The sequence below is a fragment of the Odocoileus virginianus genome, chromosome 10, assembly GCF_023699985.2.
Source record: "Odocoileus virginianus isolate 20LAN1187 ecotype Illinois chromosome 10, Ovbor_1.2, whole genome shotgun sequence".
Lineage (NCBI taxonomy): Eukaryota > Metazoa > Chordata > Mammalia > Artiodactyla > Cervidae > Odocoileus > Odocoileus virginianus.
The window spans coordinates 14,371,302-14,398,336 of record NC_069683.1 but is presented as its reverse complement, the minus strand read 5'-3'; the positions used below and the strand labels follow the sequence as shown (position 1 = coordinate 14,398,336).

Genomic DNA, 27,035 nt, shown 5'->3' with positions numbered 1-27,035 from the left:
TGTTCTCTATTTTAAGAACAATGAGGAACTTTCATTTCTGTTTTAAAAAGGTGAGTTCAACTGCAGGCTGGAGAACCGACGGGGTAGAGGCACTGGTCAAGAATGGACATCCAGGGGGCTTCTCTGGTGGTCCAGTGGTTGAGATTCTGCCTTCCAATGCAGGGGGCCTGAGTTCAATCCCTGGGTCAGGGAATTAAGATCCCACATATTGAGCAGTGTGGCCAAAACATAAATAAATATAAGAATGAGCGTCTGCACCCCAGTCAGAGGGCTGTGGTCATTCTCTAAGTCGGCGATGGTGGAGGCTTGGGCTTGGGTGCGGCAGAGACATAGAGACAGATGAGCTGCTTTGTGATTATTTCAAAGGTAAGGGAGACTTCTGTTCTTCTGCCTCCAGGTCAGGAATGGTGTCTTTCTGTGAGAAATGGGGACCGCCAAAAGGAGACTGGGTTGAGGGGAAGATCCTGATTTTGGTTTTGGGGCTTGTTGAGCTTGGAGTGATGTCAAGATATCCAAGTGGTGATATTGGTGATATCAACTAGGAAGTTAGATTATGGGTTGGGATCTTGGAAAGGAGGTCTGGAAGCGTCACTTCATGAGTCACCTGTGCCTATGCGGTCAGTGGGGCCAGAGGGCTGGAGGGCAGCGCCCAGGGAGAATGGGCTGAGTGGGAGGTAGAGAAGCCTACGGACTAAGCTTTGAGGAACTTCACCAGTGAACGGTCCAGAAGGGGAGCTTGATCCTGCATGGGAGACACAGCAAGAGCCGCCTGAGAGGTTGGATGGCTGGAATATCCAATAGTGTCCACCTGGGCTGAGAAGCCAAGTGAGAAGAGGGCTCAAAAGTACCCACTGGACTTAGTGCTGGGGAAGTCACTGGTGATTTTAGCAAGAGCTGATACTATAAGACCATGGCTGCCAACCTGGGGCAATTTATACCTACTGCCCCCTTTCTGGGATAATTGGAAATGTTTGGAGACATTTTTTGGCCATCACAACTTGGGATCTAGAAGGAAGAGGCCAGTGAAAGTGAAAGTCACTCAGTCGTGTCCGACTCTCTGCAACCCCATGGACTGTAGTCCACCGGGCTTCTCTGTTCATGGGATTCTCCAGGCAAGAATACTGGAGTGGATTGCCATTTCCTTCTCCAAGGGATTTTCTCAACTCAGGGATCTAACCTGGGTCTCCTGCATTGCAGGCAGATTCTTTACTGTCTGAGCTACCGGGGAAGCCAGGGATGCTGCTAAACCTTTGATAATGCACAGGGCAGCCTCCTACAACAAAGAATGGTGTGGCCTCAGTTGTCAATAGATCAGGGTTGGAAATCCTGAAGAGTAATGAAATAACAACCTCATTAGAGTGGAGGTGACTGGTTTAGTCACCTTTCAGAAGTTTGATGAGACGTAAAAAGTGGAGGAGAGACATAGGAAGGGTGATTGCTCTGGAAAGACTGGGGTTAAGGAGGTTTTTGTATTTTTTAAAATGGGGTGACCTTTATTCAGACAAATGCATCTGAGTTGGCTTCTGAGTCTCAGACACAGGTTAACTTTACTTAGGTTTCCTTGATTGTATTTTAAATTAATTAATTTATTTTTGACTGTGTTGGGTCTTCACTGGTGCATGTGGGCTTTCTCTAGTTGTGGCGAGTGAGGGCTAGTCTCTAGTTGTGATGTGCAGGCTTCTCTTTGGGGTTGACTCGTGGAACACAGGCTCTAGGTGCATTGGCTTCAATAGCTGTGGCACACGGGCTTAGTTGCTAGTGACATGTGGGATCTTCCTGGGCCAGGGATCGAACCCGTGTTCCCGGCATTGGTAGATGGATTCTTATCCATTGGATCACCATGGACGTCCCTAAGGGAGCTTGTTAATGAGACTTTAACTTCCTTAAAAACCCAATGGAGGAAGTCCTGCTGAACATAAAGTAGAGATAGGCGTAATAGGTAAGCTTTTATGTTACCTGAGAAGGTTCACATGGAGACATTTGATGTGGAAAAGAGGTAGGTCAATGTTTTTTTCTGTCCCTGGGGGACTGTCTTAGAGATTTGGAGCTGATGAAGGGAGTTAACTATAGTTGATCAAATGATGATTCTCCAAAGATGGCCAGGTCCCTCCCTTGGAACCCGTGATTGTGTTATCTTATATGGTAAAAGGGACTGAACATGTGATCAAGTTAAGGATTTTGAGATGGAGAAATTATCTTGGGTTACATGGGTGGTACCAGTGCAGTTACAAGCATCTTTATAAGAGGAGGGCAGGAGAGGCAGAGTCAGAAAGAAAACACTGGAAGATGCTGTCCTGCTGGCCATGAAGATAGGGAAGGAGCCAGGAGCCAAGGCATGAAGGCACCTCCAGAAACTAGGAAAGGCTCGGAAATGATTCTTCCCTCATGCCTTTTGAAAAACACTCAGCCCTGCCAACACCTGATTTTAGGATTCCTTACTTCCAGGAAAGCAAGACAATACACTTGTGTTGTTTTAAGCCATTGTGTTTGTGGCCATTTGTTATAGCAGTAGTGGGACTCTAATCCAGTGAACTTATGTGTTTTGGAGGGGATGGCTGCTAAAGTGTGTGAAGAGGTGGGGAGAGGTAGTCTGAGACAGAGGAGAAGGTGAGTTCAGGCTGGGGTGGGGAGAGCTGGAGGTGCCCACGAGATGCCCAGGTGGAGCTGTCCCGAGGCACATGGGTGTGTGTGGGTCTGCAGCCAAGGGGGGAAAGCCAAGCGTATAAACTTATGCAGCCGAAACCCTGGGAAGGGATGGGCAGAGGGATCAGTGCTGCAGAAGGCGAGAAGCTTGAGGCTCGAGAGCCCGTTGGCTCGGGGGCACACAGGTCCTGGTGTCCTTGCAGGGACAGTTGCATGGGTGGAAGCCATGTTGCTGTGGATTGAGGTGTGAGTGGGAGGTGAGGAGGGGAAGCCACCAAGAATGATAGGCTCATTTGCAAAGTCTAGCTGCTAATTGAGCCATTATTATATGCCTGGTGTTTACCACATTCTTCCTCAAAATAGTCCCGCAGGTGGAGGTGGCTATCCTTCTTGATGAGGGTACTGGGACTGAAGAGGTTCAGTAAACGACCCCCCAACTCCTGTGGGTAGTACCTGGCAGACCTTGGGTTCCTTCAAAGATAGCCTCCTTCTGTGATGCCTGGGGCTTTAAGGAATTTTAAGGGTTTTAAGGAGATGGGGTTTAAGGAGTTCCTTCGTGGGAAGACATGTGGTTATGTGATTAAATTCAATTTAGCCTCATAGACAGAGCAACTCCCATGTACTGGGTCCTTCACAGGAAGTTCTAGAGGTAACAGAAAGGCACGAAGTTTGCTCTCTGTTCTTACAGAGTCTGTGGTCCAGCGACAGGGAGCAGGGGCCAAGGTAGATGAGAGGGGAGGAGGCCTGTTCCCGACCCAGAGTGTTGCTGATAGTCCTGGTGCTGCAGTAGACAGGAGGGGCGGGGAGAAGAGGAGTTGGTTTTGACTGGCAAATTGGGGATGGGTTTTGAAGGATGGGTAGGAGTTCAGTAAAGGAGGCCGATGCCTTCTCAGCCTGTGGGAAAGTCTCAGGGGAGAAAATCTCATACCCAGAGAAGGGATAGGGGGATCCCTTTTTTTCCCACCAAAGTCTACTCCTGGGATGGCCCAGCCAGGCAAGCTTGGGATCTCTAAAGCAGGGATCTTCCCCAGGTTCATGGCCAGGCTTGGGTCTGGGGTCTAGAGAAAAGGGAGAATAGGAAGATCTGGAGTTTGCAGCCTGGTCCTAGACCAGCTCTACCTGTCAAGAGTGGGCATGGCCCGCAGTTCAGGGGCCTGGCCAGAGGCAGCTATGTTGTTCCCTTGGAGATTCCTTCCAAGGGCGTTTGAGCTGTGCCATGGGCGTGGATGTAGGGATGGTGTGGCTGGAGGTCACCATACCACACTGAGACTTTGACTTTTGTGATGCAGGGACATGAGAGGTGTGGAAGGCCTGGAGAGAACAGAAGTACAAAATGGCTTGAGCAGTGCCTCTGTGTGTGTCTGTGTGTCTGTGTGCGCGCATGTGTTCTCAACTGGGGCCTCAGCTGGGGCAAAGCAGGAATGAGGAACAGCTTGCTCAAATGATGGGTTGGCTGAATGGTGCGAGAAAAGGACAAATGGCCTGAACCACGGCCCCAGTTTTGGACCAGGATCTAGAAGCCCCACTTCCTGAATAAACTGCATTCATGTGTCAGATCCTGTCCCAAAGCCATACTTGATCTTGCCTGTTCTTGACCTTCTGCCTGCCTTCCAAAGCCCTGGCCTCCAGCCAACAGAACTCATTTCCTTCCATAACTCAGTATATAGAGGCTCAGTGGAAGCAATGGTGGTGCTCTCAGATAAGCATAGCCGTTTATGTTTATTGAACACGTACTACGTATCTGGCTCTGTGCTCGACACTTCACAGCATGATCCTATTTGATCCTAGCGATGCCCCTGTGAAGCAGGTGTTAGTCTATCCATCACTCTGCTGAGAAATCTGAGGCCTGGAGAGGAGGAGTCATTCTGCACACAGCTGAGATTCGAACCTGAGCAGTCTGACTCTAGAACCCACTCTCTCATTCAGCCTCCTGGTCCTTTCCACCTCCCTTACTTGTCTGCCCTATTCCTGCCTCCTGGCCGCGGTTGACTTTCTTCCACTCATCCTTCCGGCCCAGTACAAGGTTCCTCTCCTTCTCCCCTCAGCGTGGAGGCAAGCTGGTCCCATTGCCTACAGCGTGATGCAGGGATGGGGCCCAGAATGAGATGAACCAAAAGGCCATCTCGAATTTGTATCTCTCCTTCAAGGCCTGAGCTCCTCCGAAGGAGTTTTATTTGTTATTTTTTGGCTGCACTGGGTCTTCGTTGCTGCCTCCAGACTTTCTCTGGTTGCCGGAGCAGGCGCTTTGCGGCAGTGTGCGGGCCTCTCATTGTGGTGGCGTCTCTTGTTGTGTGGCGCTGACTCGAGGTGCCCAGGCTTCCGCAGTTGCAGCACGCGGGCTCAGTAGTCTTGGCGTGTGGGCTCCTAGGGTGTGTGGGCTTCAGTAGTTGCAGAACATAGGCTCAGCAGTTGTAGCTCGTGGGTGCTAGAGCCGGGATTCGGTAGCTGTGGCACATGGGCCCAGGTGCTCTGCAGTATGCGGAAGCCTCCTGGACCAGGGATCAAACCTATGTCCTCTGCACCGTGGGTGGGCTCCCATCCACTGCGCCACCAGGAAGTCCCTCGGAAGGAGTTTTGCATTCACTTCTGGGTGTTTAGAACAGAAATGCCCCTTCCTCTACTTTCTCATCTCCCTGGAAATTACAGACTCCATAAATCACTGCCAGGCTTGCCAGGCTGCCCTCAGACACTACACAGGCCGGAGACGATGCTTGCAGGCGTGAGGTGCCTGGGGAGTACCAGGCAGCCATGTGGTTTGGGAAAGAGGTAGAAGAAAGAGGAGTCCAGCACAGGGTTTCTATTTAAATGTTTCACTGAGGCCCAGTCTGGTTCCAGAAGGGATTTAGGGCAGCCTAGCAGGATGTATAAAATATAACACGATAGCATATTAAAACTGGGAGAGACAGAAGAAAGAAAAACAAGGGTGGAGATCCTAAATGGAGCCAGGAATGAGGCTAAAAATGCATACCATAATGACCTGTGTATGCACTTTTAGCTATAGAGGCTCCGAATTTGGCGGCCACTGTGAAGAGGCAAGCTGACTTGGCTACCAGTGCTTTCTGGCCATAGCAGAAGTCCCAGGTAGCTCCCGAGGAGGTCTGCTTCTCTGGGTGGATCCTGGGTGGGAGACTTCCCAGGGCTCCTTTTAAAGAGGATGCCGTGTGATGGGATCGCTCCCCGGCTATCAGCTAGTCTCTCCGCCTGCCAGACTCCTACTGTTCTGGGGAGAAGCAGGGGTTTCAGGGTTTTCCATTTCGGCTTCCATCATAAAGTGGAGATTTGTTTTAAAACTTAAGATTGGGTGTGCGAAGGCTTGTGACACGCCCTCCAGAACAGAGTCTGAAAACCCCAGGGTAGATGGGAGAGATGAAGTGTGAGCAGATGGTTGCAACAGTGCAAGATGTCAGGGGAGGCAGGCAGGTCTGACCGGGCTTGGGGGTGGGCAGGGCTCAGAGAAAGGAAGAGAAGAGTAACGGGCTGGTCCAGGAAGGGAAGAAGGCACATTTGAAGCAGGTCTGGCTTCTCTGTGTGTTTGAGAATCTGAGCAAGTGTGTTTCATGCTTATTTGCTCATTTCTACTAACTCTTTCTTCTGAAATTTCAAACTCTACAAAAGCATAAGAATTGTATGATCAATAGCCACGCACCCTGCATCTCGCTTCACTGGTTGCTAACATTTTATAACAATTGCTTCAGTCTCTCTCTGCATGTCCTGGCTTCCCTGGTGGCTCAGATGGTAAAGAATCTGCCTGCAGTGCAGAAGACCCAGGTTCGATCCCTGGGTCGGGAAGATCCCCTGGAGAAGGGAATGGCTACCCACTCCAGTATTCTTGCCTGGACAGAGGAGCCTGGTGGGCTACACTCTATGGGGTTGCAAAGAGTCGGACACAGCTGAGTGAGTAAGCACCACACACCACAGCATAGCTACGTTCAGGCACGTGCACAGACACAGACACACACACACACAGACACACACACAGACACACACACACACACACACAGACACACATACAGACACACACACAGACACACACATACACACACACACACACATACACACAGACACACACACACAGAGACACACACACACACAGACACACAGAGAGACACACACACACACAGACACACACAGACACACACAGACACAAACACAGACACACACACACACAGACACACACAGACACAGGCACACACACAGACACACACACACAGACAACTACACACAGACACACACACACCATAGATACAGACACACATACACACAGACACACACACACAGACTCACACAGACACACACACACTGACACACACACATAGACACACACAGACACAGACACACAGAGTCACACACACAGACACACACACACACACACACACACACACAGACACATACACACACACACACACACAGACACATACACACAGACACACACACAAGACACATACACAAAGACACACACACACAGACACACCGACACAGACACATACACACAGACATACCCACACACACACACATTCTTTTGTTTTTTCTGAACTGTTTGAGACAGAGCTCCAGGTATTGGGCCTCGTGTCTGTGCGGTGTCTGTCACCATTATCCAGCTCTGCGGTTGTACTGTGAAAGCATTCATAGACAGCACGTGAGTGAGCAAGTGTCGCTGGGTTCCAGTAAAACTTTATTTATAAACACTGATGTGAATTTCGTATAATTTCAAATGAAATTTGAATTTATGTAAGTTCTGAAAATCATACAAATGAAATTATATGGAAAAAGTTTCAGTTATGAAAAAGACCAAGCAGAACCATGCTTAACTCACAGGCTGTGAAAACAGATGAGGGGTTGGATTTGATCTACTAGCAGTAGTTTGTTGACCCCTGTCCTATGTAATCAGAGTATAATTACTATACTCAGGATACAGTACTGTCTCAACTATAGTCCGCATTCAGATTTTCCCAATTGCCCTGAGTAATGGCCTTGATAGTCTTCCTGCCATTCAGGACCCACTCAAGCATCACACATTGCATTTACTTGTCACGTCTCGTTAGTCTCCTTTATTCTAGAACAGTTTCCCAGAATTGCATTTCTCGTTCACAGTATTGCTACTTTGGAAGAGTTCAGGACAGTTCTTTGCAGACCCTTCCACACTTTGGGCTTGCACAATTGTTTCCTTACGACAGATTCAGGTTATAGATTTCTGGCACTGGTTATGTTGTGTCTTTCTCACGGCAGCTAGCAAGAGCCTGTGACGTCCTTTTGTCTTCTGTTTAGCTCAGTGCTTTCAGCAGCTATTGATGATTCTTGCCTGTATCAGTTATTTTTCATGGCTTAAAAGGATTTTTAATCATTCCTTCTACACTTATGACTAAATATTCTTCTGTTTAAAAGAAATACTCAACTTTCTCCCCCACCCCATCCCTTAAGGTTATTTTTACTACCAGTATGGACTCATGGATTTTTTTTTCTTCATTGTGCTATAGTCCATTCCTCTCATTATGCATTTTGAGCTTTAAATTGCCCTAGAGTTGGCCAGCAAGAACCCATTCAGACTGGCTTCTTGTCCTTCTTTTAGTACTTCTTTACTTTCTTGTGCAAAGTTTTGTGTTTTTTTTCTTTTCTTTTTTTTTTTTTTTGGCCCTACCACAGGGCATGCAGGATCTTTAGTTCCCTGACCGGGAATTGAACTGGTGCCCCCTGCAGCGGAAGCACAGCATTATAACCATTGGACTGCCAGGGAGATCCCAGAGAAGATTTCTAGTCATCTCCCTTAGGAGCTCTAATGTATTTTTGTGAGAAACGGTATTTAGAGATCAAGTCTCTGGCGCTGGCCGTGCACAGTGCTCCTGGGGCGTCCTTGCTTCTGAGCCTGAGCTAGGTTTTCAGAGATGAGTTGAAGTGAGTGGCCAGTAGAGTCAGGAGCCGAGGGAACACGGCATCACGAGCAGAGGGCATGGCATGTACAAAGGTCCGAGGGCACGCATGTAATGTGAGGTGGGGGAGGGGTGGCAGGACACACAGTACCCTGTAATAGGGTGATAGACGTACAAGGTGTGCTGGGAGAGAAAAGTGGAAGATGATGCTAGAAAAAAGTTGCTCTTCTCACGTTCTAAGATGTTATGGGTCTTAAAACACTATTGAATGACAATGTCCGCTTTTCCAGGAATGAAAATATGGACCTCAATCCTAAGGTTCCTCTTCATGTCAGAAGCATTAAGTGGCTTGACTTGTATAACTTTTGTAAATGCTGGTAGTTTTGTTATTAAATCATGAGCCAAACCAAAGATATCCCCACTCCCCACAAAAAATATAATACTCTAGTTAACTAGTTTTGGCTGGCGCTCCAGTCTATAATTCTTAAAATCTACAATATGGAACAAAAATAAAACATGAAAAACTATTCTGACTTTTCAATATAAACCAACTGCTAACTTGACCTTCAACTTTCCTTGCCTCCTCCGCATTTCTACTGAAATTGTTTCTCACTTGTGTTATATTGAGGCCACTTTTTAAAAGAAATATATGTACATATGCATATTACTATATATATTCCTGTAGTTACCAAACTCTACATTACATACCCAACACTAATTTATGTTGACCACCTTCATCGATTTTTAACAAACCCCCACCCTCTGCCTCTGGCAACCATCAATCTATTTACTGTATCTATGAGTTCAGGGTTTGTTTGTTTTTTGTTTTAGATTTCACATGTAAGTGAGATCATATCATATTGTCTTGATCTCACTTGTTTGTCTTAGCACAATGCCCTCAAGGCTTATCCATGCTATTGCAAATGGCAGGATTTCCTCTTTTTTATGGCTGAAAAATATTCCCTTGTATATCTATCCACATATCCTTTATCCATTCATCCGCTGGTGGGCATTTAGTTTGTTTTCATTTCTTGGCTGTTATAAATAATGCTGCATTGAACTTGGGGGTGCAAATACCTTTTTGTGTTAAGTTTCCTATGGTTAAATACCCAGAAGTGAAATTAGTGGATCGTATGGCAGTTCTATTTTTAAATTTTTAAGGAGCTTCCATACTGGTTTCCATAGTGGCTGTACTAGTTTACATTCCCGAAACGGTGCTCAAGGGTCCTCTTTTGTCCACATCCTCGTCAACACTTGGTATTTCTTGTCTTTTTGATGAAAACCATTCTGACAGGTGTGAAGTGATAGCTCATTGTGGTTTTAATTTGAATTTCCATGATGACTGGTGATGTTGAACATTTTTTCAAGTATGTGTTGGTCAAGTATCTGACTTTTATCATTTCAGTTCAGTTGCTCAGTCATGTCCGACTCTGTGTTTATCATTATGGAGTCCCAATTATTTATGATTACATTAATTTTACTCTAAAGTTACTTTAAAAGGTTTAAACATAGAAGCTAAATAAACACAACATTTCTTACAGCTTTTAAACAACGATTAAACCAAGACAAACTTACAAATATAAAATGAACAGAACTACACCAAGCATCGTAATTCAAATGAACAAAATCGGTGTCCTGTGTTGGATCAGGCATTACTGAAACTAAATCGCTGTTTATCGGGTGAATACAGTAGTGACGACTTAGACACAGATTCTTCTGAATTTGGCATGCCTCTCTGCTTTTGTGAGCCATGTGACACTTTTATTTTCTTTGTTTGTTTGTCTCTATTTAAAACACTGGGAGATCTTTTGTTAATACAGCTGCCACAGTGTTTCTTAGTCTTTGCCAGAATGCATTATTTACATATTAAAGTTTGTTCTTTTTTCATTAGCTCATGGAGAGGAGTAATAATTGTACAGTCAGTCAGCTGTTACAGTGTAACAAGCTACCTCCAGATGCAGTGCAATAGAATGAAGGCCTGTAAATGTTTGTGTAAATGGCCAGATAGTAAGTCTTTTAGGCTTTGTGACCTATACAGTGTCTGTCACACTACTGAACTCTGCCATCCATCACAGTGTGAGAGCAGCCAGAGGTGTGTGTATTCTAAGACTTTGTTTATGGAGGCTGAAATTTGAATTCCATGTAATTTTCACATGATAAAATAGTCTTCCTTTGAGTTATTTTCAACCATCTAGAAGTGTACAAACCACTCTCAGATGGTGGGCTGTACAGGACAGGTGGCGGGCTGGATTTACCCTGCAGGCCCCGGCGTAGAGAACGGCGATCACTTATCCTCTCTTGGGTGCCTGCCGGTTGGTTGTAGCTCCTCACTGATTCTGCTCTGGCCGCCGGTTGCCTGCGGTTGGGCGGGTTTAGCTGGGCGCCACTGCGCTGCTCAGCCTCCAGGTGTAGGGGAAGCTTGGCTCCCCACTGAGGGCCAGGTCTGCTGGCCCACGTGTGTCTGTTCCGGGCCCAGACTGAAGAGGCTGGGGCTCCCTGGGGAAGCTCTTCTTTGGAGGCAGAGGCCCTGGAGGCAGGGCCTCACAAGCCCATGTCAAGCCCATGTTTGCATCATGCTTGCTACCACCCCATTGCCCAAGCAAGTCAGATGACCGAACCCAAAGTCAAGGAGTAAAGAGTTAGAGGCCACCTGTAAGAGTGTAGCACAGAGTCTCATGGCCAGGGTGATGGGGAAGGGCGAGAGCTGGACCAATTCCCTCTCCCACAGGTGCCAGCTTGGAGAAGGAAATGGCAACCCACTCCAGTGTTCTTGCCTGGAGAATCCTGGGGATGGAGGAGCCTGGTGGGCTGCCGTCCATGGGGTTGCACAGAGTCAGATGCGACTGAAGCAACTTAGCATGAATGCATACACTGGGGAAGGAAATGGCAACCCACTCCAGTGTTCTTGCCTGGAGAATCCTGGGGACGGAGGAGCCTGGTGGGCTGCTGTCCATGGGGTTGCACAGAGTCAGATGCGACTGAAGCAACTTAGCATGAATGCATACACTGGGGAAGGAAATGGCAACCCACTCCAGTGTTCTTGCCTGGAGAATCCCAGGGATGGAGGAGCCTGCCTGGCTGCCGTTCATGGGGTTGCACAGAGTCGGACACGACTGAAGCGACTTAGCAGCGGCCGCAGCAGCAGTGCCACCTCAGTCACGAGCCCAGAGCTGCTGCTGTTCAGTTGCTCAGGCGTGTCCCACTCCTCGCGACCCCATGGGCTGACTGCAGCCCACCAGGCTCCTCTGTCCATCAGATTTCCCAGGCCAGACTACTGGAATGGGTTGCCATTTCCTTCTCCAGGGGCTCTTCCTGACCCAGGGATCGAACCTTCATCTCCTGCATTGACAGGCAGATTCTTTACCACTGACGTCCTGGGAAGCTTTCAGATCTGTAGTGTGATGTATAGTTTGTTTGCACTCTGGTGACATGCCCATTCTTTTAAAAAAACATAAATGATTTATTTATTTTTGGTTGCACTGGGTCTTTCTTGTTGCCTATGGGCTTTCTCTAGTTCGGGAGAGTGGGGGCTACTCTCCAGTTGAGGTGTGTGAGCTTCCCATTGCAGTGGTTTCTCTTGTTGCGGAGCACGATCTCTAGGTTGCATGGGCTTCAGTAGTTGCAGCTTGAAGTCTCTAGAGAGTGGGCTGTGTAATTGTGGTGCAGAAGGTTAATTGCTGCAAGGCATGTGGAATCCACGAGGACCAGGGATCGAACCCCTGTCCCCTGCATTGGCAGGCGGGCTGCCATCCTTTGTACCACCAGGGAAGTCCGACATGCCCATTCTTATTTGCATTTTTGCTGCCCCTGAGTGGGCAGATTCTTCTGACTCTCTCCTCAACCCTTGTCCTGAGACCCTCATGTCAGGCATAATGAGGAGACAGGATTCAGGCCAGTCTCCTCACACTGGTCCTCACGTCCTGGCCCAAGGACTCATTTCACCAGTTTCTCCAACAGCCAGGTTTATCACCGAGGGGAGTGAGGCTGAGTGTGTGCAGGGTAGGGGGTGGTCGTTTCTGTGGCTGGATCCAAGGCTAGTTCCCTTACCAGGCAGAGCAGAGGGACTTGGAAAGGGAAGAGGTGTCTGCATTGGTGACAGGGCTCTGGAATCTCTTTCCTCCCACTTGAGGAAAGTGTGCCTTTGGGCTAGTCACTGTTCGCTTTGGGCTCTATTTCTCTGATCCATCAAATGGAAACCCCCAGTCTAAAGGAACATCCCCCATGAATTGTGAGTGTCCATGCTTGTTGCCTGCCTGGTGCAGAGCAGGTGAGGGGCACGTTGCAGCCTGATTATCTCCAGTTAGCTTCATGTGGGTCTCAGGACTGACTGGGGGTGATGTGTGAGATTACAGATGCGGAATTTGCAATTGTATGTAAGCATACCTCATTTCCCAGGTCCCCAGGGCCTTTTTGAAATTTGATAATTAGAATAATAAAAGGCAATATGTAAAGGTTTTTCTCAGAATTGACAGGGATTGATGCCAGGGACCTCCATGGATACCCAAATCCATGGATGCTCAAGTCCTTTATATAAAATGGTGCAATGTTTGCAAATGACCTACACTTATCTTCCTGTATACTTTAAACAGTGTATTTATTTATTTGGCTGTGACAGGTCTTTTGTGGCATGTGGGAATCTCTTTAGTTGCAGCATGTGGGTTCTAGTTCCCTGACCAGGGATCGAACCAGGTACATAGATAGGGCTGACTGTACTAATTCCATTGTCAGTTAAATGGTGGTGGGGAGGTATGGAGATGGGTTAGATCATGGTTCTTGAGCCTCCTTAGTCACCAAGGAGGTTATCCTCCTATACCAATATTCATAAAATGTTGTACATTTTAGGGAATTCATTGATACCAAGTTAGGAACCCATGGCTTGAATAATCTCAGAGGCCCCTTTAAAAGTTCTTCATTCTGTGTTTCTGGGCGTAGCAGAGGCCAGAGTTCAAGTTCACGTCTAGGTTAACCTCTTTGCATGTTGCTAAGTCACTTCAGTCATGTCCAACTCTTTGAGGCCCTGTGGACTGTAGCCTGCCAGGCTGCTCTGTCCATGGGATTCTTCAGGCAAGAATACTTGAGTGGGTTGCCATGTCCTCCTCCAGGAGATCTTTCCGACCCAGGGACTGAACCCTCATCTCCTGTGGCTCCTGCATTGGCAGGTGGGTTCCTTTTACCCCTAGTGCCACCTGGGAAGGTCACCATCTTTATCTCTCTGCATTTCAGTTGGCCAGCCTGGGAAGTGACTGGAGGCAAAGGTGATGCTGTCAACCTCCTGGGCCTCTGGGAGGAGCATCTGTGTGAAAGAGCTTTGTCAGCTGTCGATGGCTTCACAAATCATTTTTTTAACAGCTTTGCCCTGAGAGGAGCTGCGGAGCTAAAAATCAGAATTCTTTATGGAATTGATGGGTTCCTGGAAAGTTGCAAGCAAATCAGGTTTTTAAAAATCCAATCTCTGCAGCATCTGGTTATGGCACCATTTAGAGGAACCCAGCAGTGAATCGTCGAAAGTGGCAGACGTTCTGCGGCAAAGCAGATTGTTCCTCCCTATTAAACTGCCCATCTTTCCATAGCAGATTTGCTCAAACCAGCAGCAAAGACTGGAGTTCAGAGAGGACCCCAGGACATTCCTGATTGATTCTCATGAGGTCATCGGGGAAACCTGGGCTGACATCTGTCACTCTGCCGAGTGCTTAAGAGCATGGGCTGTACCTACAGAGTCTGAACTCCAGCTGCCCCACACATTTCCTTGTGGCCTCAGGCAAGCTGCCTACTGGCTCTGAACCTCAGTTTCCTAGCCTGTAAAATGGGGATGATAGTTGTAGTTACCTTCACTGAGTTGTGAGAATTCATGAAACAGGGTACCAGAGCACTTGGCACAGTGAAGTTGCTCCATCAATGGCAGTGGGTAAAGTTTTAAGGCTGATGTCTTTGTTATTACCATGATCAGAAATAGCATTCTAGTCTATGTGGACCCATGCCTGTCCCAGGGAGGCAAACCTCATGTTTTTTATATTATCTTCTGGAGCTATGCCCACGTAGAATCTTAAAATTCTTAAACAGAATTTTATAGGTCATTTAGGACAGACTTCCACTCAGTGGGAAAATTCTTTCTTCGGCTCCTCTGATAGTGGGTTGTCCTGCTACTGCTTAAATACCCCCAGTGACAAGAAGCTCACCTCCTCACAAGGCTGCTTGTTCTATTGCAGGACTATTCTGCATGTTAGAACATGTATGTTAGGACTGTTCTGCATGCATATTCCTCATGCCGAGTTCAGGTCCTCCATCCCTCAAGTGGTCCTGGTTTTGCCTGCCCTCCCCTACATGAGGGTCCTTCCCACATTTGATGATGTGTCTGCTTTCTCTAGCCTCTTCTTCTTCAGGCTAAGGGACCCTCTTCCAATGCTGGTCGCCCTTCTTTGGTCAGACCCAGGGTGTCAGAGTCCTTCTCACATCACAGTGTTCAGAGCCTGAGCTGGTCTAAGAACATCACAGTGTTCAGAGCCTGGGCTGGTCTAAGAAGTGCTGAGTTCAGAGTGGCCAAGGAGTCGACCTTGAGGGATAAGGCAAGGGAGGATGCTGGGAACCAGTCTTTTGAGGCCTGGTCCTGAGCATCTGGCCCTGGCTGGCCCTTCCTGGACCATCTCAGTTCCAGGACTTGAGGTCTACAGCCTGCTCTCTGCTTGGATGATGGGGGCTCATCAGTAGCACGTGATGTGCTCTGAGCACCCTCTGTGATCCTGCTCGCCCCCTGCTTCCTCCACTAGAACACCCTCACCTTCTTCAAGACTTCAGCTTAGATTCCACACCTCCCAAGAAAGTCCTCGATGACCACCAGTTTCAGGGCTCCGGCTCTGTGCTCCCATGTTCCGCAGAATTCCTCACCATAGTTCTGACCGCAGGACCGCATAGTGGCCTCTCTTCCGTGTCTGCTGGACTGTGAGTTTTGTGCAAAGACATTGTCTTCCCAGATCACCATTTTATCCCCAGAGCCTGTCTGTGTAGCTGCTCCCTCAGTGATATTTGTTGAATGAATAAATGCTTGATTGGAGAAAAGCCTGACTGATGGGAAAAATAAGCCTAGAAACATCCTTCAGCAAACCTGGGATCTGAACCCAGCAACAGAGATCTTAGGGAGCTCCAGGGTGCCTCACAGCTCCCACCCAGGCCTCTCGGCCCAGCTGAGGCTGCAAAAAGTCTGATTACAACTGCATGTTGTAATACATATAGCTATACAACAATAATACATATAGTTTTACAACTATATGTTGTAATACTTGGAGTTTTACGCAAACCTCCCACCACCCAGAATGAATCATAACTAACCTTTGGTCCCCTTAATAAACATAATTGTGACTGTTTATGGAGTGCCTTCCACTTCAATCGTTATGGCAGGGTGGCAAGGTTGCTTTCCCCATTTTACAGATGAGGATGCTGAAGCCTGGCCAGTGAAGGCACCTGCTCAAGGCCAGTTAGCTTGTCAGTGGTGACGCTGAAGCTCCAGCCGATGCCTCAGGCTCCACAATTCTCACTAACCACTGGGTGTTATTGCAGCTGGCTTAGGGACCCCCAGAAGCTTCTGTTTTCCCCCCTGGAGAGAAAGGAGTAGTCAAAAAATGCTGGTGAAGGATGATTAATATTATGATAAAGTACAAGTTTCCATGAGATTCCTGGGGAAGGTCCCTGAAGACTGGGGTGTCATCTGGGGAGATTGGCAGGGGAGGGGAGGCCTGACCTGCATGTTTTCTCTTTCTGTCCATGAATTTTAAACCATGGAGACAGTGAAATCTCATAAACAGACAAAGCAAAAGCTTGATCCTTCTATCCTCCCCTCTAGAGGTAACCAGATATGAGAGTTTGAATTGTATCTCCCAGACTTTCTCTGCATAGGGAGACACACAGAGAGATGTGCTGGCAACTAGTCAACAACCTGCTGGCGATGGCTGTGGTGGGGAATACATATGCCAGTTTCCTTGGTGTCAAGTCTCCCTCCATGTCAGGCCGCCAACACGAAGGCACTAAATGAGCAGATGGGAAGAGCTGTGTCATGACAGTGAATCTATAGTATTTCTCTTCTACAGATGCCAGCATCCTCAAGAATATCAGCATCATAAAATATAGTAAAATAATTAGGAAGCTTTGGGTATGTTTTAGCTTTTTAAAAATAGAATGTACTGAATTGCAAGGTCATATAATTTAATTTTTAATAATGACCGTGTTTCACAGCTGGTTCATGAGACTGGAAAATTTCAGAGTCAGTTCTCGTTAAGCAGGACAAGCCAGTTCTAGCCACTCTTTTCCTTTTCACTCAAGTATGAACCCTATGTAATTTTTTTCCTTTAGCTTGCTTGTTATTTAAAAGGCTCCTCATTGGATCGTTCATTCAACCAGGACTCTACCGCATGCCATGCCCTGTGTTAGGAACCAGCGCAGACAGTCATGCGCTTGGTCTTCATGAGCTTTGCTGGCCAGTTACCACACTGACAGGTAGACAAACCCTACAGTTAGGTCTCTCAAAGGAAGCAGCAGGATGATGTTTAGAGATAATGCTGAGAGGGGCAGGTGTGTGGAGGTCAGGGTGTGGAAGGGGAGAACCTCCTTGAGGTCCAGATCAGGAAAAGCTGCTTCCAAGGGGCGGACAGAAACCAAGACCCAAAAGGTAAGATGGGACCAGCCATACAAAACGTGGTGGGAAAGAGTCACCATAGGATAACACATTCACTTGGGTGCCATTTCTGTAAACTTTACAAGCATGTACAGCAATTCTGTGTGTTGTTTTTTAGAAAAAGTCCTGGAACAGTAAAAATCAAGAAGGCTCCCTTCCAGCTTCAGGATGGTGGTTACGCTTGGAAGGAGGGTGGGAAAGAGAGTGAGTTGGAGGCGGAGATGCTCTTCAGTGACATCTGTGTATTTTCCTGATGCTAGGGGAGACAGAGGTCTGGGAGAGAATTGGCTGGTGGTCATTTTTGCTGGCTCTTGCTGATGGATACAGAATGATCAGTTGCATTGCTCTTTATAATATTTCAATGCCTGAACTATTTTATGATCATTATTTTTTAAAAAGTGGCTGCAGAAGAGTGAATGGGGGAAAGAGGGGCCTGAGAGAGTCGGAAGGTAGGCAGGGACCAGGTTGTAAAGCCTTGCAGATGATGACCTTAAGTATGAATTTTGCTTTAAGTACAGTGAATGCCTTCTTGAGCTGGTGGGTGGCATGTTCTAAAGTTTACATTAATACATTTCTCTGACTGCTATGAGGAGAATCAGTGGAGAGTTAAGAATGGCACTGGAAGGTTAGTTGGGATCTCTTGTAGTTGTCTTGAGGAGAGCTGATGATGGCTGGAAGCAGTGGAGACAGGAGCAGTTTTGAAATCAGGTTTGGATGACATGCTGAGGGATTAGATATGGGGGATCAAGAGAGGGAGGCATGACCCCTTTGTTCATAGTACCACTGTTTACAATATCCAGGCCGCGGAAGCAATCTAAATGTCCACTGAGAGATGAAGAAGTAAAGTAAAGTAAATATGTATGTAGTGCATACATATTGACACAATGGAATATTACTCAGCTGTAAAAAAAAAATGAAATAATGCTATTTGCAGAAACATGGATGGACCTAGAGACTATCATACTAAGTGAAGTAAGTCAGAAAGAGAAATACAAATACCATATGATATCACTTATACATGGAAACTAAAATATGACACGAACATATCTACGAAATAAAAACAGGCTCATGGAGAGCAGGCTTGTGATGCCAAGGAAAAGAGCATGGAGGAAGGAAGGACTGGGAGTTTTGGATTAGCAGATGCAAGCTGTTATATATAGGATGGATAAGCAACAAGGTCCTACTGTATATGTCACAGAGAACTATATTCAATATCCTGTGATAGACCATAATAGAAAAGAATATGAAAACAGATATATATATATATATATATATGTATATATATATATATATATATATCTGTGTGTGTATATATATATGACTCTCTACTGTACAGAAGAAATTACATACAACATTGCAAGTCAACTGTACTTCAATACATTAAAAAAAAATCAGGGAGGCATGAAGGATGACTTTTTTTAACAGCTTTGTGGAGATATAGTTCACATACTATACACTCCATTCATTTAAAGTGTACAGTTCACTGGGGTTTGGTGGGGATGGCTTTCTTTCTGAAATCTGAGCGGATGGTGGCTTCAAATACTGTGAGGGAGAAAAAGAGAAGAGTAGGCTTGGGGATGGGGCCTGAGGTGAGTTTGAACTGCCAGTCAGACAGCATGCCATGTGGAAATTAAATATTCATGCCTGGGGCTTGAGATGAAAATCTGTGAGTAGTGAACAAATTGAGAATGTGGGAATAGATGTAAATATCCAAAGAAAGAGCATAGTTAAAGAAGGCATGTGTGGAGGAGGCAGTGGGGCTTCCAATCCAGGTGGACGGAGAGTTCATGCTTTGAGCTGCCTCCCCCCAAATAAAAGGAAGGAGAAAAAAGAGAGGGAGAAAGAAGCATAAAGTGACTTCAGAGCTGAAAGCAAAGGCCCACAGAGCCCTCATCTAGCAGAGGCAGAGACAGCCGTCAGCTTTAGCTCCTGTGGACCACTATGAAATAGACATGTCTTGTGTGAGGTGGAGAGGGGAGCCAGGTTGACTGCTTAAAATGAGAAAAAGCAAGCAATAGGCAGACAGACTCCCATTCAAGATGAGCCTCTGGACCAAACCTCCGAAACTAATGAAGAAAATTAATGTTACAAAGAGAGCCTTCAAAAACAATGACAGTTGAATTCACTCTAATTAAAATAAAAATAGTATTTTTTTGAAAATGAATTTAAAACAACTGTTTAGGGTCTGTCAGGAATAGGTTTGACTGTGAGATTCAAAATAACAGTGGCTTACGCAAAACAGAAATTGTGTTCTTCTATGAATAAATTCTGAGCCTGTATTAAGTCCTCAGGAACCTAGCTTGATCCAGCTAATCACTGTCTCAATGCTTGGATTATATCCTCATAGTTCAAAGTGAGAGCTAGAGCTCCAGCCATTACTTCTGCATGCAAGGCCACAGGATGGTAGAAGGGTATACATCAGCTGTCTTTTAAAGAAGTTTTCAGGACGATGACACATGACACTTCCATCTCCACTCTATTGGCCAGAAGTTGGCCAGAGGAGAAGTCAAGAAATGTATTGTTATTACAGATAGCTAGGTACTCAGTTATAGTCCAGGGGTTCTGTTACTATGGATGAAAGGGATAATATATCATTAACACTCACAGTTTTGGGATCTTCAAAGAAAGAGTAAGAATAACATCCATTAAGAAGAATAAGACTGGTGTTTTTTGTTTGAATTTAAAACCTCTCTCTTAGAAAGATGGAGTTAAGAGAGTGAATAAACAAGCCACAGACTAGGGGAAAGTATTTGTAAGCCATATTCTGATAAAGGAATTATATCCAAAATGCATTAAAAAAAAAAAAAAACTATTGTGCACGTGTGCGAAGTTGCTTATTGTGTCTGACTCCTTGTGACTCTGGACCACCAGGCTCCTCTGTCCATGGGATTCTCTAGGCAAGAATAGTGGAGTGGGTTGCCATGCTTTCCTCCAGGGAACCTTCCCAACCCAGAGATCCAGCCCACGAGTCTTATGTGTCCTGCATTGGTAGGTGTGTTCTTTAACACTAGCGCCACCTGGGAAGTCCATTTAAAACTCTCAGAACTCAACAGTAAGAAAAAAACAATCCACTACTTTAAAAATGGTCAAAAGATTTGAATAGACACTTCACCAAAGAAGATATGCAGCTGACAAATGAGTGCACAAAAAGATACTCAAGCGTCATTAGTCATCAGAAAAATGCAGATTAAAGCCACAATGAATGTACTGCTTCATACCTGTCAAAATGACTAGAACAAAAAAGCCAGTTCATCCAAGTATTGGCAAGGATCTGGATCAACTGGAAATCCCACATGTGACTGATGGAAACGTAAAATGGTGCAACCACTTTGGAAAACAGTTTAGCAGTTTCTTAAAAGTTAAGTATATTCTTACCATGTGTCCCAGCAATTCCATTTCTAAGTATTTGCCCAAGAGAAATAAGCGTATGTATTTATACAAACACAGGTATAGAGAATGGACGTGTGGACAGTGGGGAAGGGGAGAGAGGGATGAACTGGGAGATTAGAGTTGACATACATACAACACCATATGTCAAATAGCTGGCTAGTGGAAGGCTGCCATATAGCATAGGCAGTGCATCTTGGGGCTCTGTGATGGCCTGGAGGGGTGGATGGGGGATGGGAGGAAGGTGCAAGAGGGGGAGAATATATGTATGCATGTAGCTGATTCACTTCATTGTGCAGCAGAAACTCACAGAATGTTGTAAAGCAATTATACTCCAATAAAAGAAAAAGATGTGCTAGTGATATCTCTTAGCAGCATTGTTTGTAATAGCCAAAACTAGCCATAACCCAAATGTCCAGCAATAGAGACTAAAAAAATAGTGACACATCCAAGCAATGGAATACTACTCACCAACACAAAGAAATGAACTCTGATACACACACCAGTAGGAATGAATCTCAAAATAATTGTGCTGAGTGAAAGAAGGGCAGACATGCCTTCCATTTGATTCTATTTGTATAAAGTTATGGAACATGCAAAGTAATTTGTAGTGACAGAAAGCAGCACCCTGGTTGCCTGTGGAACTGAGAATGGGAGATGTGGAGAGAGGCAAGAGCGAGAGATCACAGAGGCCATGAAGTAGTTCTTAGGGGTGATGGATATGTTTATTATCTTGACTGTGATATATACATTTGTCAAAATTTATCACATGGCATATTATATGTTAATTATATTTCAATAAAGCTGTTAGAAAAAGAAAGGAGCACAGCATTATGAAACAAAAAGAGGCAGAATAAGAAAAGATGAGTGTGAAAAAGAACCAATTGAAATTTCTGGGAATGAAAAATATTAATTGCATTAAAAGTCTTTTAAAAAGGAAGGAAAGAAAAGAAAAACACCAATAGTCATAAACTCTGGAATGCACATGGTCAAAGAGTAAATGAGTGAGTTGGAAGAGCATTCCAAGAACTTTTCTGAGAACATCACCCAGAAAGACATAGAGGGAAAACTATGGAAGAGTAGTTGTAAGACCTGGAGAATAGACTGGGTTCCGACCATATATGTTTAATGGAAATTCTGCAAGAAGAGACTAAAGAAAATGACTGAGAAGCTGTACTCAAAAGCATAATAGCTCAGAATTTTCCAGAGTTGAAAAGGAGGTATAAATCCTAATCAAGTAATATGCTTGACAAGCAATGAGAATTTTAAAAAGTAAATCTCCACTTTAAAACCACACAGTGAAACTGCAGAAAATCAAGCATAAAGAGGAAGTCTTAGAATTTACTGTAGACGGATTACCCACAAAAGAACAACATAGACTAATAGTAGGTTGCTTAAGAGCCTATGGGAGCCTTTTTGGCAGTCTTTCTTTTCTGAAACAAAATAAACTTCATCTGTCTAGAATTCCATATCCAGCTGAACTGTGATTCAAAAATGATGATGAAATAAAGGCAGTTTTATGGAAGATGAAGGAGTCCACCCTGAACCCTGGTGTTCTTGAACGTTTAGAGATTGGGGAGAGGAGGGACCTGCTGGAATCACATATGCCGGGTCATCTGGTGTCAGCCTCTATCTCCCGCAGAAATCGTAGACAGAGAGGAACGCCTGAATTCAACTGCTGTTGCAATGTGATGTTCTTGGCAATGCCACCTGTTGGCATGTGCTGGGTATGCCTTCAAGGCAGAGGAGGGAGATGGGATCCCTGCCCAGCTCCGGGTCAGTCCTGCAGCAATGGGGCTTAGAATCGGGAGGCCACAGGGAGGGTTCTGGGTGGTGGCCTTGGGCCCTGATCTGGGGAGGAGGCCGGGGACGCAAGAGCCCACCCTGCAAAGATGCCCATTTCGAGACTCTCTCTCTGTCTTCCAGATTGTGGACAAGAACAACCGCTACAAGTCCATAGATGGGTCAGATGAGACTAAAGCCAACTGGATGAGGTGAGTCCCACTCTCTGCTGATTTCCCAGGAGCCTTGTCCGAACTCTGGAAAGGAGGCCAAGAGAGCACGTTGGCCCTTTAGTGTTTCCAGTGGTGGAAGTCCCTGAAGGCCCCGGGACTGCTCTTTGCAGGGACATGTCTAGCTCTGGGGGACCAACCCTCTGACTCCCCCAGGCTTCCCTCAGGGGGGCCTGGAGGAGGCCTGTGGCCAGACCGGGCTTTTACGGGGACACACACGTCAGTGTTTCTGGAGGCCCCAGGCCCCAGCCTGCTGGCATTCCCACATGGAGGTGGGGGATGTCCCTGGACTGTGACACCTCTTGCAGGCAAACTCCGGCTGGATGGGGTGCAGGAACATCGCAGTGCAACTCCCAGCCATTGTTTAAAAGCCCCCAGGGAAAAGGGCGCAGTCTCTAGCTCAGTTTTTAATTGTTAGGGTGATTTTGTCCATTGTTGGGGACAGAAGTTTGCACCAGAAGGATCCTTCACGGCCAGCTGGAGCGAGCAGGAGACTGGCCCAGGGTCACCCAGAGGCAGCTGTGCCGAGCTTTCCTTTGGGTGCTACGCTGCTGGCCTGTGTGGTGTGCCTGGGGGTTAGGGGGCAGCCCTGCCTGATGAGATCAGCGGGCAGAATGGGAGGTCAGCCTTGCCTCATTGCCTCCTTGGTGGCCTGTCTCTGGAATTCTGGAGCCGTGAAGGGGTTAGTAGCTGGGTGGGGAGCTGGACCTTGGAGGACTGGACCCGAGGCAGTACCGCACCACGGATCGGGCCCTCTGTCGGTGTTTGTGCAGTTCCGTGCCCCGTGGGGCTGGGGGCTGGAGGGTCGAGGAGAGATGGTGCTTGGAGGGAGGGCAGCTAGGGCCTCCCTAAGGGGGAGTTTGCTGGATTTAAACCCTGAGACTTGCCAAGCAAATGCAGAGAAACTGGTTTGAGGTGGGGAGGCCGTGGTGAATTGTCTGGTTCCCTTCCCCTGGGCCCCACTGCCCACGGGTCTCCCACCTGAGGCCGACTGGCAGCCAGGCAGCTGTGGACACTCCGGGACACTTAAGGATTCTCCCTCTGATTTGTCGGAGCCGCTGTCCTCATTGCGATTGAACAGGTGCAGAAGCGGAAGGACTGAGGAGCAGGCAGGTCATGGGGACCTGCCCCCTTTCACACAGTCAAGTCAGCTGTGCCCTGAAAGTGGCTCCAAGAATGTGGGTGGACACCTCTGGCTGCCCTCTTCTCCCCGATCACTGGGTGCAGGTCAGCTGAGCATGTGTAACTCAGCCCTTATTCCTGAGCACCTGTGGTGAGTCAGAGCCTGTATGGGTGTCCTAGATGGACGGGCCCAGCCCTGCTCCCCTGGCCTTCCCAGGACTCACACCTTCTGCTGTGAAAACTGCTTTTTCTAATGAGGCTGTTCCAAGGAGGTGGGGATGCGATGTGCGTGGGGGCTCAGATGAAAGCGAGGGTGGGGAGGGCCTTTGAACTGGGCCTTCAAGAGGGGCATTTGAGGGCACTTGTGAGCAAAGATTCAGAAGTGGGTAGTGGGGACTAGGTGTCCAGCGGGCAATCGGATGGGCTGCATGGCTCAGACCCCTGGCCTGTGGCTCTGGGCTGGCTCTAGGCAAGCAGAGGAGAGTGTGTTTGAGTGTGGTCTGGGTCAGGCCTTTTTGCACTGAAGCTTTGGCCAGGAGAGCTGATTCAGTTCCGCTCTTCCATGTATCTCTGATCTTTCAGTTTGGGGACAAGGCTTTGCTATCACTGCAGAGAAGGGGATCCATCACCTGTGCTAACTGAGTGGTCATCTGGCAGGCCCGCGATTCTGACTTCATCGGGCTGGGACTGAGCCCAGGGCATCGGTAGTTTGTAAAGCTCTCCAGAGTGATTCTGATGTGCTGCTGGGGTTGAGAACCACTGCTCTGCTCTGATCTTCATGCTCCAGGGGTAAAGTGAGGCCCAGAGCAGAGCAGTGTCAAGATGATATGGTCAGCCGCAGAGCAGGACTGGAACCCATCTCTGAGCGTCTAGGCCAGTGTCCTCTCTGTGCACAAGGGACCAGGCCAAGCCTGGCTTCCTGGGCCTGGTGTGGCTGGGTTCTGCTACTGCTGCCTTGCTGGCCTGGGGTCTGTCCTGTTCCTGCTCCAGGACCCATTCTGATCCAAGATGGTGCCAGGGTGGCCCACAGCTGGGGGGCCCTCATCTCGTTAGAGACTCAAGGGGTAGGCTGGGATGGGGTCTACGGTTTACTGCCGGGGAGATAGCCCTCTGCTGATTGCTGGGTTGAAGGGAAAGCGAATTGACCCTTGGACCCTCTTCTTCCCCCTTAATGTATGGCTTCCATTGGTACAGCTCCTTCTAATCTGAGGACACGTTCACTAGCTTAGGGGGTCGCAGAGGATCGGATGGAGTTGGTTAATTTTCTCAAAACCTAAGTTTAGGCCGGGAATAGAATGGGCACCCACTTGTTGACTCTATGGCAGCCCCATGCTGGGCGCCCTGCCTTCATGAGATCGGTGGCCCACAACCCTGCAGAGGCTCTTTTTGCCTCCTGGAGGCAGCGTGTTGAGACGGTTTTGGTTGTCACAACTCTGCGGGCGAATGCTGCTGGTTTGAATGCTGATAAATATCCTACATTGTCCAGAATGCCCTCTCCCCCACCAACAAAGAATTTCTGATCCTAAATGCCAGTAGTGGTGAGATTAAGAAGCCCTGGACAGACTCCTCTTGGCAGCCCTTGGAGGTGTCACCGGGGGTAGCGGGGAAATGAGGTTTGCATAGGAGACTCAGCTTCTAATCCAAAGTCTGTCAGAGCAAGGCCCAGACTCCGGCCACTGTCTTGGCCGGGTGACAAAGCCTTCGCCTTCTTCTTCTGCCACCTGGGCTGTGGTATTCTGGGTGGGTGGAGTGGGGAGACAAGGGCTGAAGGATCTTTGTGCCCCGTCCCTTGCTGTGGCTTTGGCAGCAGCCAGAGGGGGTGAATCGGACTCCGGGTCTCCCATCATACTCTAGGATGCTCTCTGGGGCGGATCTTTGGGACCATGGGCATGAGGTAAATGGTGGACAGAACCACACTGTGGGAAAGAATGAGTCACAGAGCCAGAGCAGGTGCCAAACCAGGGGGGTAAGGGCTGTGCTGTGCCGGTGGCCGAGGACCCTCTGTGCAGATGGAAGCCAAGGTCCTTCCTGGTCTCCATCAAAGTGGACCCTGTCTCCAGATGGATGCGCAGAGTCTCCTCATGTTCTACCCATGAGCTGCCAAAAAGGAGCTGATGCCAGCGCTGCAGTGGAGTGGTGGTCGGGGCAGGGGGGAGCCTGCCCACACCCAAGGTGGGGGCCTGGGAGACTAGAAGGGGAAGAGATCCACAGGGGGCAGAAGAAGCTTTCTGTGACCACGCCTTAATCACGGGCATCACTAGCAAGGCCACACCCCTCGGAAGCCCACTGTAAATAGTCTCCCTCTTGAAAGAACCTTCTTGCAAGCCCCTGGGCTCCATAGGTCTGTGGGAACATCGTTGTGTTCAGGCTCTGGCCTCATCCTAACCCCAGTTTAAAGATCCTTTATGCCTGTTGAGGGCTTTAAAGCTCTTTACATTAGCGCGCCTGTCCCTCCTCGGTAACAAGCCCAGGTTCCAGGATGGGGAGAAGGGGGCCAGGGGAGGCTGCCGAGCTGCCCTGGCTCCTCGCAGCTAGTCAGAGGCCAGGCGGGACCCGAAACGGAAGGCGTCCGGCTCCGTCCGCGCTCCGGTCGCGTGCGCCGCGGCTCCTGCTGCCCGCCTAGCGGCCGTGCGAGGGGGCCTGGCGCCAGGAGCAGGGTGTGGTGGTGGTGAGCGGCTCCTCGGCTGGGGGCCGGCACTTAGGAAGGAGGAGGCCCGCCGCCGTGACAGTCATTTACCCCATTGTGCTTTATGGGATATTCAACCCAAGGAACGTGGCGCCCCTGGCTGAGCGCAAGAGGAAGCCCAAGTTCTCCAAGGAGGAGCTGGACATTCTGGTCACCGAGGTGACCCACCACGAAGCGGTTCTCTTTGGGAGGGAGACCATGCGGCTGTCCCATGCCGACAGGGACAAGATTTGGGAAGGCATAGCTCGGAAAATCACCTCCGTCAGCCAGGTTCCGCGCTCCGTCAAGGACATTAAGCACAGATGGGATGACATGAAACGGAGGACCAAGGACAAGCTGGCCTTCATGCAGCAGTCCCTGTCGGGCCCCGGGGCGGGGGGCCGAGCCCCCACCATCGTGCTCACTGCCCACGAGAGGGCCATCGAGTCGGCGCTGCTCACGGCCCGGTCCGGGCACGGCTTCCCCAGGGCGGAACTTGACGGCACGGACAGCCCCTCCACCAGCTGTGAGTACCGCCCGCCTGCCTCCCCTCCCCGCGCGCGCCCCTTGCCTGCTTCCCGCCCAGCCCTGGCGATGCCCCCCGCACCTGCCTTCTCTCTCTCTCCTTCCTGGTCCTCTCTGCCTCGCCTGGCCCTTCCATCCTTCCTTCCTTCTCCCAC

The 27,035-nt window shown here is 48.2% G+C and overlaps 1 protein-coding gene across 7 annotated transcripts in view; it reads left to right on the top strand.

The window, feature by feature from the left end:
* The window catches only part of PRDM11 (PR/SET domain 11), a 92,442-nt gene that overhangs the window by 39,295 nt on the left and 26,112 nt on the right, over positions 1–27,035 (top strand). For 6 of the 7 annotated variants that reach the window (XM_070473126.1, XM_070473122.1, XM_070473127.1 and 3 more), the window contains exon 5: positions 22,483–22,550. In XM_070473126.1, the coding sequence (XP_070329227.1) occupies positions 22,483–22,550 (68 nt within the window). Of the gene's footprint in view, positions 1–22,482; positions 22,551–26,459; positions 26,882–27,035 lie in introns of all 7 variants that reach the window. The other variant, XM_070473128.1, reaches the window with a different exon arrangement.